Here is a 14727-nt window from a genome sequence, read left to right as displayed (position 1 = left end):
GGGAGATGATTTTACCTCTGTATAAGTGATTGATGAGACAGATACTGTATACAGTTCAGGTTTCCGTATTTTAAAAAGCATATTGTAAAATTGGAGAGGGTACAAAAATAATTAGAGGGCTGGAAAAAATGCCTTACTATGAAAGACTAAAAGAGCTCATTCTGTTTAGCTTATCAGAAAGATTGAGAGACTAGTTGATACATGTATAAGGAGAATGCCTTTCTGGAAGTTATGTATTAATCAAACAAAAGTTATAGGACTCAAGATGGCGGTAACTGGGTAAAATTAATGGTCTATGATATAAAAGAGATTAGACTAGATGCTTTAGTAGTCCCTTCTGGCCTTAAACTTTATGAATCTAAGAAAAGCAGGGCAAAACCCTGTTATATAGTCTTTTTATGCTTTCTCCAGGATTTGGCCCTAAACTCCTTGTAATGCTTGCCATCCCTTTTGTGTATATTTTTTATTGGAGTAATTTTCTTTGCTAGAACAATGTAACCCTCTGGTTTTACTGTTCAGAAAATGCTTTAATAAATGTGAGACCCTACAATTAAAACTTGTGAGTGGGGGTAGCCCCAGAATGCTCGGGGACACAAGCAACCATTCCAGGAATGCGCTGTATACTTTGTTTCAAACTAGTAGTCCATACAAGTATTCCACCCATGCATTCTATGTGCAACAAGCAGACTTATTTCCTCCTCTCCTAACTTGTCTGGTATTTTCTGAAAATAGATTAGGTTAACTTTCAGAAGTTAACCAGCAAAGAAAGAAAACTGATTCTGTATAAATATAATCCACTTTACTTTTTTGGCTTCAGTGAAAACTGCTGGGGAGCTCAGTACTCTTCAAAATCAGGCTATTTAAATATGGATTTAATACCTAGCTTTAGACATACATTTTTTTCAAATCTTGGGTACTTTATTTTGAGTATTAAAAGGAAACTAATGCTGACAATTACAATTACAATACATCCGAAGAAGAGGGCAGTAGCCCACGAAAGCTTATGCTCAAATAAATTTGTTAGTATCTAAAGTGCCACAAGTACTCCTGTTCTTTTCACGGATACAGACTAACATGGCTGCTACTCTGAAACAATTCACTAAGATATGTGAGGTCTAATCTTTCTTGGTGGGTGCACTTTGGTAAGTGATATCTCTAAAAAAGAGCAGAGCCGGATCCTCCACTGCCTTGGACCTTGTGTAGTGGTATTCATCCTGTAAACAGTTACTTGGGATAAGAGGGAATGTCCTCTCCTGGATCAGTAACTGGTTAAAATATACAAAACAAAGGGTAGGAATAAATGGTCCGTTTTCAGAATGGACAGAGGTAAATAGTGGTGTCCCCTAGGAAGCTGTACTGGTGCCAGTGCTTTTCAACATATTCATAAATGATCTGGAAAAAGGGATAAACAGGTGGCAAAATTTGGAGATGATAGAAAACTACTCAAAATAGTTAAGTCCAAAGCAGACTGTGAAGAGTTACAAATGGATCTCACAGATGGATCTACAAATGGGCAACAAAATGGCAAATTAAATTAAATGTTAAGTGCAAAGTAATGCACATTAGAAAACATAATCCCAACTATAGATCTAAAATGTTGGGGTCTAAATTAACTGTTATCACTCAAGAAAGAGTTCTTGGAGTCATTGTGGATAGTTCTCTGAAAACATCCACTCAGTGTCCAGCAGCAGTCAAAAAAGCAAACAGAACATTGGGAATCATTAGGAAAGGGGTTGATGATAACACAGAAAATATAATATTGCCTCTATATAAATCCATGATATGCCCACATCTTGAATACTGTGTGCAGATCTGGTCACCCCATCTCAAAAAAGATATATTAGAATTGGAAAAGGTACAGAGAAATAAAAATGATTAGGGATGTGGAAAAGCTTCCGTATGTGGCGAGATAAAGAAGACTGGGACTTTTCAGCTTGGAAAAGAGATGACTAAGGGGGATGTGACAGAAGTCTATAAAATCATGACTGGTGTGGAGAAAGTAAATAAGGAAGTGTTATTTACTTCTCCTCATAACACAAGAACTAGGGGGTCACCAAATGAAATTAACAGGCAGGAGGTTTAAAACAAACAAAAGGAAGTATTTCTTCCACAGGTTGACTGCGTTGTGTGAACTCTTCGCCAGAGGATGTTGTGAAGGCCAAAACTATAACCGGGTTCAAAAAAAGAACTAGATAAGTCCATGGAGGATAGGTCTATCAATGGCTATTAGCCAGGATGGACAGGAGTGCAAAATCATGCTTGGAAGTGTCCCTAGCCTCTGTTTGCCAGAGCTGGGAATGGGCAAACGGGATGGATCACCTGATTGTCTGTTCTGTTCATTCCCTCTGAAGCACCTGGCATTGGCCACTGTTGGAAGGATACTGGGCTAGATGGACCATTGTTCTGATCTAGTATGGCCATTCTTATAATCTTATGTAATGTAAAACACTATCTTTCCTATTTGGCAGCAGTTTATACATACTTTGGACAACTGCAAAGGACTACACAAGGTGCAAGGCAGTAGAGCATAAGACACACTATTGTTTGTTGGTCTCGTAGACCAATTCCACCATGTTGAATTGGGTATATAGTATCTTAATATTGTAAGTGTAGGATATGTAGTCAATTAACATTAATGTAAACTTTAACATTAACTATCCTGTGATATCTTACATCACTGTTCACCTTAACTTTTCTCTGTAGGTGAGGTTGGTCTTCTGATTTCCAAAGTGAATGCAAAGAATCCCTTCTTTGGTTATGCTGGGAGTAAGAAACATACAGAAAAGAAATTACTCTGTGAGGTGTTTAAGAAGGGAGACATTTATTTCAATACAGGGGATCTGATGGTTCAAGACCAAGAGAATTTTCTTTACTTTTGGGACAGGATCGGGGATACCTACAGGTACTATCACTATGTCCTTGTTAAAAAGCATTGGTGCATGTGATAGGATAATATTGCTTGACCTATTCTCCTCCTCTCCTCTCTCCCAAGAGCCTCTGGTTCATATCCATTCTTGAAGTATATAGCAGTGCTAGTGTTTAATTTTGTGAGCAGCATGCAACCATACCTAACTTCATTTTGTGGCAGGTTTTCATTCAAAGTCCCTCGTGATCCTTCTCATGAACATTCTAGCAAATGGTGTCTTTGTTGCAGGGCAAGGAGACTTGGCACACTGAAGTGGAGAAATGTATCAAACACAGTAGATGTCTACATTTGGTAGATTTAGCTGAATATAAATTTTGAAAATAATTTATTTCAGATTAGGATAGGATTTACTTGTTTTCATTTATTTATTTATTTTTAAATGCAGCTGTTTTAACAAAGCTTACTGTTATGGTGATCAGAGCATCACACTAACTGGACATGCTAGAACAAATGTAGGGTATATTTAGTCCAATGTACTCATCATTCCTATTAAAGGTAATATTACTATTATTAATTTGTATTATTATTATAGTGTCTAGGAGTCCCAGTCTTGGATCATGACCCCATTGTGCTAGGTCCTGTACAAACACAATGAAGTCAAGGCCCATGACTGGGGCTCCTAGGCACAATATTAAGACTAATTATTAATTATTATTATTATTAATAATGTTACCTTCCCCCAAAGAGCTTACAACATCCATCAGGAGTACAATATGCCCATATGTTTTCATGCGGGTACATGTTTTGTTCTCCACTCCCCACTCCATTTAGATGGAAAGGAGAGAATGTTGCAACCACTGAAGTTTCTGATGTCATTGGTATGTTGGACTTCATACAGGAAGCCAATGTATATGGTGTTCCTGTGCCAGGTAAGAACCTTTTATCTCTAGAGGCTTTTCCTTAAAGTCATGCTGCTGTTCCTCATAACTCTTATGTTCTTCTTCGAGTGATTGCTCCTGCATATTCCACAGTAGGTGTGCGTGCTCGCCATGTGCACCGGTGCCAGAAGTTTTTTCCCTTAGCAACATCTGTAGTGGGGGAGCACCGCTGCGACCCCTGGAGTGGCACCGACCTATCGCGCCATAAATGGGGCTGCGTGCTCCCCCCACCCTCAGTTCCTTCTTGCCACCAGTGAAGGTAGTCGGAACTTGTGCTCCAGCTTTGCTGCAGCATTTCTAGCCTTAGTGGTATCCAGCTTTCCCTGAAGTTACTTGTTGAACTTTTCTCTGTTCGTGCTGGGCTCAGGACATGCCCCGTGGCCCAGGTTTCAAGTTGTGCAACTCTTGTCGCAATTCTGTGCCCAGAAGCGATCCACATACTCAGTGTCTTCACTGTCTGGGCGAGGCTCACGTTAGTGAGAAGTGTAAAATTTGCCGCTCCTTCAAGCCCCGAACAAAGAGGGAGCGTGAGATCTGACTCCGAGCTCTCCTAATGGAGTCGGCGTTGATCCCGGCACCGGCACGTCGAGTCAACCCCGCGCCGGGCACCTCGTCCTCGGTGCGCAGCGAAGCGCCCCCGGCGCGCAGTGAAGTGCCCCAGGTGTGCCGTCCTGATTCCGTGCCCGGTATTGCGTCGTCGGTGCGCAGCAAGGGCCCCGTCGACGAGCCGGCACCGCTCCCCTTCTAAGAAGCAAGGGAAGACTCAGCGGCACCGGGAGAAAGAACGGGGTGAGGCTAGACCCGCGTTGGGCAGTCCACGATCCCCATTGGGACCGAGACCTCCGACTCGGGTAGAGCGGAGTAGTCCGGTGCTGTCCACGCATGCCTTGCCAGAGGTGAGAGTGCCTTCGCCGCTGGAGGCAGCTCAGGCCACGCGCGACATCATGACACTTCCGGTACCAGGAGCGCCTCTCCAGTTGGGCCCCCGATCCTGTGGGAAGCCATCGCTCAGTGCCCATCGACCATCTCTGGACGTCTCCGAGGTCGAGATGCCATCCCGAGTTGAAGGGCTGAGCCGCGGACCTCGGTGTGCCTCCATGCTGTGAGCAGGATTGTCTGCGAGCGAACTTTCCACCTCCACTCCAGGAGACCATAGGGGAGACACTAAGAGATGGCGCCACTCCTCTTCGAGTCTTGACCGCAGGGACAGGTCTCGTCGTCGTCAGCACCGCCATTCCCGCTCTGGCACCCACCGTGGAAGGCGCTACGCCCGGAGCTCTTCACAGGAATCCCAGGCACTGAGACGTCGTTGTCTTGGGCACCGGAGGCACTACAGGGACAGCACCCCCGACTCCTACCTGTCCTCCTCCAGGGGCTGGAGACGTCATGTACGGGACTGCTCCAGCCGTTCATACAGCACCGTCTGCTCATCCTGGACTTTGGCATGCAGCCGCCCCTCGTTGAGCCGCTCGGTGCCGTAGGACCAGCTGGCCCTTCCGGGCCACCTCGTGTCCCAGGGCCAGGCCATTCCCTGGCAGGGACAGTGGTGCCAGTGGGAACCGTGGCCCCAGGCACAGGCACCGCCGGGACCCCGCTCCGTGGCGGGAGCGTCCCAGGCCCAGCAGACGTCGCCGCCTTGGCACTGCGATGAGGCAATGGGCACCGACCCTATGGCACCGACTCAGGCCCCGGGTCAGGACGTCGAGCTTGCGGTACAGCCAGGTGCAGACGACACCGCGGCACTGACCTCCTCGGCGCCGTATGACTCCGTGGCGCCACCACCTCCGATCTCTCAGGAGGATTTCAAGGCCCACCAGGAGCCTACTCAGGAGGGTGGCATCAAACCTCCAGCTCCAGGCTGAGGAGATGGAGGAACCATCGGACACATTGTTTAATGTCCTGACCTCCTCGACGCCGGGGCGTGTGGCCCTCCCGCTCCATCAGGGGGTGGCCAATATTATTACTGGCCTCTGGCAAACCCCGGCATCTCTCTGTCCGATCTCCAAAAAGGCTGAACGGAAGTATTTTGTGCCCACAAAGGGGCACGAGTACTTATACTCTCACCCAACTCCGAACTCTCTAGTGGTGGAGTCAGTGAACCACCGAGAGAGGCATGGCCAACCCGCTCCTACCCCTAAGGACAAAGACGCTCGCAGGCTGGATTCCTTTGGGAGAAAAGTTTATTCGTCTGCAAGCTTTCAGCTCAGAGTGGCCAACCACCAGGCACTCTTGAGCAGAAATGATTTTAACCTGTGGGGGTCCCTTGCCAAGTTTGAGCCCTCCCTCCTCGAGAAGGACAGGAAGGAATTCCGGGCCCTTGTGGATGAGGGTGCGGCGGCGGCTAAAGCAGTGCTCCAGGCGGCCTCCGATGCGGCGGACACGGCCGCTCGTTCGATGGCCACGGCGATCTCCATGAGAAGGGCGTCCGGGCTTTTGTTCTCTGGCCTATCATCTGAGTCCCAGTCGATCATGCAGGACCTGCCGTTCAATGGTCGGGCCCCGTTTGCAGATCAAACAGATACGTGTCTGCATGGGATGAAAGACTCCCGTACTACCCTGCAGATGCAGGGCCTGTATGTCCCGCCGGCCAAGGACAAGCCCAAGCCTCACACCTCCGCTCCACAGGCTCTGGGTAGATATGAGCCCCCGCCTAAGAAGCAGTGGGAGCAGAGGCGCCAGTCACAACGCCAATCCCACTCGGCCCCTCATCCGGGGCCCTCTAAGGCCAGGAAGCTAGGGAAGCAGCGTTTTTGACTGCTTGCGCGGGGTCACCAGGCCTGTTGCCAGGTTAACCCTCCCCTCCCCCAGTTAATAAAGTTCAGGGTTGCAAATCGTTTACCTGCCTTCCGTTTGCAATGGTCCCGTATTACTACAGACCACTGGGTCCTCAACACTGTATCCCTGGGATACAGGTTGCAGTTTGTTTCGCCCCCTCCCAATTGCCCTCCGGCCAGGGAGTCGACGGAGAACCCAGAACATGCGCTACTCCTGGGTCAGGAGGTACAGTGCCTACTCTCCCTGGGAGCCATAGAGAGGGTACCTTGGGAATTCCGGGGCAAGGGATTCTATTCCAGGTATTCCTCATCCCGAAGGCGAAGGGCGGGCTTCGGCCCATCCTCGATCTGTGGAAGCTCAACCAGTTCTTGGTATGCTGCAAATTCCGCATGGTGTCCCTAGCCTCTATCATTCCCCCCCTAGACCCGGGGGATTGGTTTGCAGCACTGGACCTTCAGGATGCCTACTTCCATGTCAAAAGCAACAGAGGGTCCTGTGGCACCTTTGAGACTAACAGAAGTACTGGGAGCATAAGCTTTCGTGGGTCAGAACCTCACTTCTTCAGATGCAAGTAATGAAAATCTCCAGAGGCAGGTATATATCAGTGTGGAGATAACGAGGTTAGTTCAATCAGGGAGGGTGAGGTGCTCTGCTAGCAGTTGAGGTGTGAACACCAAGGGAGGAGAAACTGGGACAATGATCCCTCACTTTCACAGACCTTGGGAGGCAGGCCAGTCCTCGCCCACAGACAACCTGCCAACCTTAAGCATATTCTCACCAGCAACCACGCATCGCACCATAACAACTCTAACTCAGGAACCAACCCATGCAACAAACCTCGATGCCAACTCTGCCCACATATCTACACCAGCAACACCATCACTGGACCTAACCAGATCAGCTACAACATCGCCGGCTCATTCACCTGCACGTCCACCAATGTTATATATGCCATCATATACCAGCAATGCCCCTCTGCTATGTACATTGGCCAAACTGGACAGTCACTACGCAAGAGGATAAATGGACACAAGTCAGATATCAGGAATGGCAATATACAAAAACCTGTAGGAGAACACTTCAACCTCCCTGGCCACACAATAGCAGATGTAAAGGTAGCCATCTTACAGCAAAAAAACTTCAGGACCAGACTCCAAAGAGAAACTGCTGAGCTTCAGTTCATCTGCAAATTTGACACCATCAGATCAGGATTAAACAAAGACTGTGAATGGCTATCCAACTACAGAAACAGTTTCTCCTCCCTTGGTGTTCACACCTCAACTGCAAGCAGAGCACCTCACCCTCCCTGATTGAGCTAACCTCGTTATCTCCACATTGATATATACCTGCCTCTGGAGATTTCCATTACTTGCATCTGAAGAAGTGAGGTTCTGACCCACGAAAGCTTATGCTCCCAGTACTTCTGTTAGTCTCAAAGGTGCCACAGGACCCTCTGTTGCTTTTTACAGATTCAGTCTAACACGGCTACCCCTCTGATACTTCCATGTCCACATTTTCGAAGGTCACAGGTGCTTCCTCCATTTCCTAGTGGGTCAGGACCACTACCAATTTACGGTCCTCCCCTTTGGCCTCTTGACGGCCCCCAGGGTTTTCACCAAATGTATGGCGGTGGTAGCGGCCCACCTCAGGAGGAGAGGGCTGCAGGTCTTTCCCTACCTGGATGATTGGCTGCTCAAGGGCAAATCCTGGTCCCAGGTGCAGCAGCAACTATCCCTCTTGCTATGCACCTCCTCCACTCTGGGCCTAGTGGTAAACGAGGAGAAATCCACGTTAGTTCCAGTCCAGTGCATAGAATTCATAGGAGCACTGCTGGACTCCCAGGTGGCCACGGCCTCCCTTCCAAGGGACAGGTTCGAGGCACTCAGAGGCCTCGTCGTCTCGGTCACGGCCTTCCCGGTAACCACGGCTCGGATATGCCTTCTAATCCTCGGCCACATGGCAGCATGCACCACAGTGGTGCGACATGCCAGGCTCTGGATGAGGCCCCTCCAACTCTGGTTGGCCTCCCGCTATTCCCAGGCCAGGGACGGCCTGGACAAGGTTGCCACGGTACCGCTGACGGTGGTTGCAGACCTCCAATGGCGGTCCCTCCCGAGCAACATGCTCCGGGGTATCCCCTTCTGAGACCCCTCTCCCTCAATAGATCTAGTGTCGGATGCCTCGGACCTGAGCTGGGGAGCCCACGTGGGGAACGACAGAACCCAGGGTATGTGGTCACCCGAGGAACTGACTCTGCACATACCCTGTTTCCCCGAAAATAAGACATCCTCCGAAAATAAGGCCTACTTACAGTTTTGCCTCTCGTTGTAATATAAGGCATCCCCCCGATAATAAGGCATCCACCGATAATAAGGCATTTTTCATTTCTGAAAAATAAGACATCCCCTGAAAATAAGACCTAGCGCATCTTTGGGAGCAAAAATTAATATAAGACACTGTCTTATTTTCGGGGAAACAGGGTAAATGTCAGGGAACTCAGGGATGTGCACCTGGCGTGCCTGGCCTTTCGCCAGCACTTGCAAGGGAAGGTGGTCAGAGTCCTCATGGACAACACCACCGCAATATATTACATCAACAGGCAAGGGGGCACGCACTCCAGGGCCTTATGCCAGGAAGCCCAACTCCTGTGGGAGTTCTGTATAGCCCACAACATCCTCCTCCGAGCGTTCCACCTACCCAGCGAGAGCAACACGCTTGCAGATCGCCTGAGCAGGGTATTCTCACATCAACATGAGTGGTCCCTGCACAGGGAGGTGGCAGAATGGATTTTCCTTCAGTGGGGCACTCCCCAGGTGGACCGATTTGCCACTGCCCAGAACCGCCTGTGTCCCAGGTTCTGCTCCAGGGTGATAAAAGGCGATGGGGCCATGACGGACGCGTTCCCGCTCGATTGGTCGGGGCCCCTGATGTACGCCTTCCCACCTTTCCCCCTCATAGGCAGGGTCCTACAGAAGGTGAAGTCAGACAGGGTGAGAATTATCCTGATAGCCCCGGATTGGGCCCGTCAACATTGGTCCCGGACCCTACTACAACTCTTGGCGGCCTCCCCTCGCAGGCTGCCACTCTGCCCAGACCGCCTCTCCCAGGAGGGAGGTCGTCTCCTCCATCCCAACCTGGCCCCGCTCCACCTGACGGCATGGCTGCTCCGTGGCTAGATGTGGAGGAGGGGAGGTGTACCGAGGCTGTTAGATGGGTCCTGCTTGAAAGGAAGCCGTCCACACGGAGGACCTACCTGGCTAAGTGGTATCGGTTCTCCTCATGGGTGAGGGAGAGAGGTTCCTCCCACGCGTCCGCTCTGCTCCAGCTGGTCCTGGAATACCTCCTGTCCCTTAGGACCCAAGGGCTAGCCCCCTTCTCGATCAGTGTGCACCTGGTGGCCATTTCGGCCTTCCACCCTCTGGTGGCGGGACAGTCCGTGTTCTCCCACCACATGACTTCCAGGTTTTTAAAGGGTTTGGACAGAGCGTTCCCTTATGCTAGACTCCCGGTTCCCCCTTGGGACCTGAACCTGGTTCTGTCACACCTCACGGGACCTCCCTTTGAGCCCTTGGCCACTTGTTCCTGGTCCCACTTATCTGAGAAAGTGGCGTTTCAGCCCGCAGGGTTTTGGAGCTTAGGGCGCTGACCTTGGAACCCCCGTACACTGTCTTCCATGAGGGGAAGGTACAGCTTTGTCCTCACCCGGCCTTCCTGCCGAAGGTGGTCTCGGCTTTTCATATGGACCAGGACATTTTCCTGCCAGTCCTGTGTCCTAAGCCCCATTCCTCCAATGAGGAACGCCGCCTACACATGCTAGATGTACGTAGGGTGCTGGCCTTTTACTTAGATCGAACAAGACCATTTCGGGCATCCCCTCAGCTTTTCATTGCTACGGCGAGCGCATGAGAGGGCAACCGGTTTCCACCCAGTGGATTTCCCGCTGGATCACCTTGTGCGTACGCACATGTTATGACCTGGCTGGGCTTCCCCCGCCTCCTGTTGTTAAGGCACATTCGACGAGAGCCCAGGCCTCGTCTGCGGCCTATGTGGCTCATGTCCCTATTCAGGACATATGTAGGGCTGCTACATGGTCCTCTGTCCATACTTTGGCATCGCACTATGTGATCGTCTCCCAAGCAAGGGATAACGCCGGGTTTGGTAAGTCGGTGCTCCGCCCGGGTAACCCGTAACCTTTATCATTAGAACTTCTACCCACCTCCGTCAGGTATAGCTTGGAGTCACCTACTGTGGAATACACAGGAGCAATCACTCGAAGAAGAAAGGACAGTTACTTGTTCCGTAACTGGCGTTCTTCAAGGTGTGTTGCTCCTGTCTATTCGGCATCCCACCCTCCTTCCCCTCTGTCGGAGTTGTCTGGCAAGAAGGACCTGAGGGTGGGGGGAGCACGCAGCCCCCTTTATGGTGCGATATGTCGGCACCACTCCAGGGGTCGCAGTGGTGCTCCCTCACTACGGATGCTGCTAAGGGAAAAAACTTCCTGCACCGGTGCACATGGTGAGCATGCACACCTACTGTGGAATAGACAGGAGCAACACATCTCAAAGAACGCCATTTACGGAACAGGTAACTGTCCTTTTTGCTTTAAAAGTTATACAATCACTTTTAATTAACTTGGCTATTTAATATTCAGCTCTCTAAAAAGCTCTTAAGAATAGCTCAGATAAAAGATTGTGGATCAGCCATTTAACCCTTTACTTTGATGTATGTGGAATGTGAGAGAGACAACACGATGTATTGTTATAAAGGTTATTTTGTCATGAATTTGGGACTACTGCATAATTTGAATTAATCCTCTGAGCATCATTAATATGGCATCTGGGAAACTCAAACATTTGTATGGAAAAATAGAAACATTTCAACAGAGTAAGGAAGCAAAAAACTTTTAACCACTTACATTAAAAAATATATATATTCACATTGAACTAAGCATTTGAGCTAGTTTGATTTAATCTTTTAACGCAGTCCAGTAAACTAGCTCTGAGGAAGAATTTCCCTGGGAACCTAAAAAGAAATGAATGAAATATGTAAAACAGTACGATAATAAGAAACAAAAATAAAAGTTTGCCGAAAATAGTCTGGGCCTGATTTCCATTCATGCTAAAGCCTCTTTACACCCCACTTGGAGGATAAAGAGGTTTGAAAGTAGGTGCAAGTTTAATTTACTTGCACTTTTAAGCCTCTTCACCCTGAAAGGTAGAGGAGCCTTACTATAACGGAGAATCAGGACTACTGTGTCCACAGTGGTCTCCATTGTATAGTCAACATTGCCAAAAGTTGCCCCACCATGGCATGTGAGATAGTGCAATTATTCCTTTTTTAAATTTAGGTAAAAATTGTGCTATTTGTTGGCCAAATACTGACTTTTTAATGGCAGCCACCCTCTGTGTATTAAAAGTAAGAAACTACATAATTGCAGGGTGATATAAAAGGGTTTATTGTTATGACTTTAGGGTGGCTGCTTCACTCCAGAGTGGCAGAGGCACTCATCTGGAATAGCTTGCATAACCTGTGAGTGGCTAATAAGTAAGGCTAAGATTTTGTCACAGATATTTTTAGTAAGTCATGGACAGGTCATGGGCAAAAAAGAAAAATTCACGGAAGCCATGACCTATCCCTGACTTTTACTACAAATATCTGGGACAAAATGGGGATGTCCGGATCCCAGCACTGCCTGAAGCAGGGCAGCTGTGCAGGGGCTAAGAGCCGCTTGCAGCGGGTGGGGTACCCCTGCTGCCTGCAGCTCTGGGGGTCCCCCCACTGCCTGTGGTGGCTGGGAGCTGTGGGGCGCCCCTGCCTCCCATGGCAGCAGGGAACTGCAGGGTACCCTTGCTGCCCACAGCTCCAGGGGCCGTGGCAGCCAGGAGCTGGGGGTTCCCCCACCACTGGCAGCAGCCAGGAGCTCGGGGGCCTGCCAGAGGCAGCGGAGGTACCCTGCAGCTCCATGTCTCTCACAGGCGGCGGACTGAAATCACGGAAGTCACTGGAAGTCATGGATTCCATGACTAAATTGTAGCCCTACTAATAAGTAATGCAGTCATCCTAAATAGAAAACTATTCCAAAAAGTTCTAGAAACCTAAGCTGTCTAGTTATAACTTTTCTTTTCCACCAGACTTGACAGTTATTCTTAGACATTCTTATAATAATTTTCCCCATAAAATTTGTGACAGAATATATGATATGGTGATGAAGTATAAGGAATTCATTGGAGACTGCCTACATAACTCACTTACGGTTTTGGTACATAAGACTAATGTAGTCATTCCACATTTATTCCAGTAAAGTATTGTCAGGGACAATACTTGCTCCTGCTGTGAAGACAGGGGACTGGACTCAATGACATTTCAATGTCCCCTCCAGTTCTATGAGATAGGTATATCTCCATATTAAAAAATGAACATATGTTTTTTAAAGTCAGGTTACACTAAAACTGAAAATTTCCAAATTATGTAGCATGTTCCTAATTTTAAACTTTTTTTCACAGATCATGAAGGAAAAGTGGGAATGGTCTCTGTTATTTTGAAGCCCAATAAATCATTAGATTTGGAACAAATGTATGAACAAGTTGTGACATATCTACCAGGTTATGCTTGTCCACTATTTTTAAGACTCCAGGTAATTTACATTTATTGTGCAGTACGCTTAAATATCCACGTGTGAACAGAACACTGACAAAGATCATAAAAGGCAATATGGTGGGTTGAAGGGAAGGTATCTGATGGTGTATTGCACAGATTGATGATATGACCAGTCCTATTTACCATCTTCATTTATGATCTAAAAGGGGGAATTACACAGCATAGTAATGGAATTTGCACATTATGCTAAACTGGGAGGAGTCATGTACAGCTGTAAGGACAGAGATAATACAAAGAGATTTAGAGAGATTAGAAACATGGACAGAGAATAACAAATTATATTCAGATTAGTAAATGGTACCTAATTAATCTGAGGAAAATAACCTGAAATCTATATAGTTAATGGGAGGGAGAGAGCTGGGAAGAAGCAATGCTGAAAGAGAAGGGGTGATAGTGGACAGCGAACTAGACATGCATTTGCAGTGTGACATAGCCACAAAAATGCCAAGTATCATGTATTGGAGCAGAGTTAACGGACCTTCTCTATGTGGCTCTGATGCTCCTGTACCTGGAATAGTGTATTTAATTCTGAGCACATATTACCAGAGAGATTTTGACAAATTGAAGGGAGTTGAGAGGAACATAATAAACATTATCAGGAGGCTGCAGGAAAGGTTAAGAGCAAACTGTGTATTGTTTGTGTAAGCAACGGTAAAGGTGCAAGAGGTAATGCTACAAATTTCTGAAGGGTGTTAATAGCAAGGGGAGAGAGGAATTATGTATTGTTCTAAATGGGGAGTTATCAATGGGAGTAGCAGGATGAAAATGAGAAAAGCAAACTAGGCTAAATAGGGAGGAAAAAATTTCCTGACAGACAGATTTGACTAGCCTACCATCCCCCTTTCCCTCCCCCTTCTTCCTCCCCCACACCAGGAAGGAATGATTTTAAAAATTAGACTAGGCAGAACATTACAAAGTATTTAGTAGAGAGCAATCCTGCATAGCAAGTGGATGGACTGGATGATCCAATATGGCTCTTCCATCTTCAGTTTCTGGGTACTTGTAACACACCTAAGGGAACTTATTTGGGGAATTCAGAGATGCTCATATACATTATAAATAGAGGCTCTTGATTGTGACAGTCTGTACTTTGTGAACATCTTCCTAAATTTTGTCTTTATAAATGTTCACAAACGCAGAGTAGTTAAGAAGCTATTTCAGTCAAATGTGGGCCCTCCTATAAAGCCTTTGATTTGATACTACAGTTGCGAGGTCCAAAATGCAGTTTGCAACATTCTTCCACCTTGTTTCAAACTCTTGTTCCATGCCAGCATGGGGGTTCTGTGGCTCAGTCTCTGAAGAAGGAGGGAGTAAGAGAATGTCTCTCTAATTTATATATGTTTGTGTGTAGAAGAATATTTAATAGAGGGACAAAGAAACTTGAAATGTGGCCCAGCCTAGGCAACAATAAAAGGGCTAAGACCCAGATTGAATAGGAGGGAGGGTTAATTGTTGTCACCATGGAGTTCTCGGTCAGCAAGAAACACTTCT

The 14727-nt window shown here is 47.7% G+C and overlaps 1 protein-coding gene across 2 annotated transcripts in view; it reads left to right on the top strand.

The window, feature by feature from the left end:
- Window positions 1–14727, top strand: part of SLC27A6 (solute carrier family 27 member 6) — a 72112-nt gene that overhangs the window by 56219 nt on the left and 1166 nt on the right. For both annotated transcript variants that reach the window (XM_054032263.1, XM_054032262.1), the window contains exons 8-10: window positions 2704–2902; window positions 3698–3795; window positions 13083–13213. In XM_054032263.1, coding sequence (XP_053888238.1) covers window positions 2704–2902; window positions 3698–3795; window positions 13083–13213 — 428 coding nt within the window. The remainder of the gene's footprint in view (window positions 1–2703; window positions 2903–3697; window positions 3796–13082; window positions 13214–14727) is intronic.

The sequence above is a fragment of the Malaclemys terrapin genome, chromosome 6 (genome assembly GCF_027887155.1).
Source record: "Malaclemys terrapin pileata isolate rMalTer1 chromosome 6, rMalTer1.hap1, whole genome shotgun sequence".
Lineage (NCBI taxonomy): Eukaryota > Metazoa > Chordata > Testudines > Emydidae > Malaclemys > Malaclemys terrapin.
Note: the sequence above shows the minus strand (reverse complement) of the source record. Positions and strands in the feature narration are given on the sequence as shown.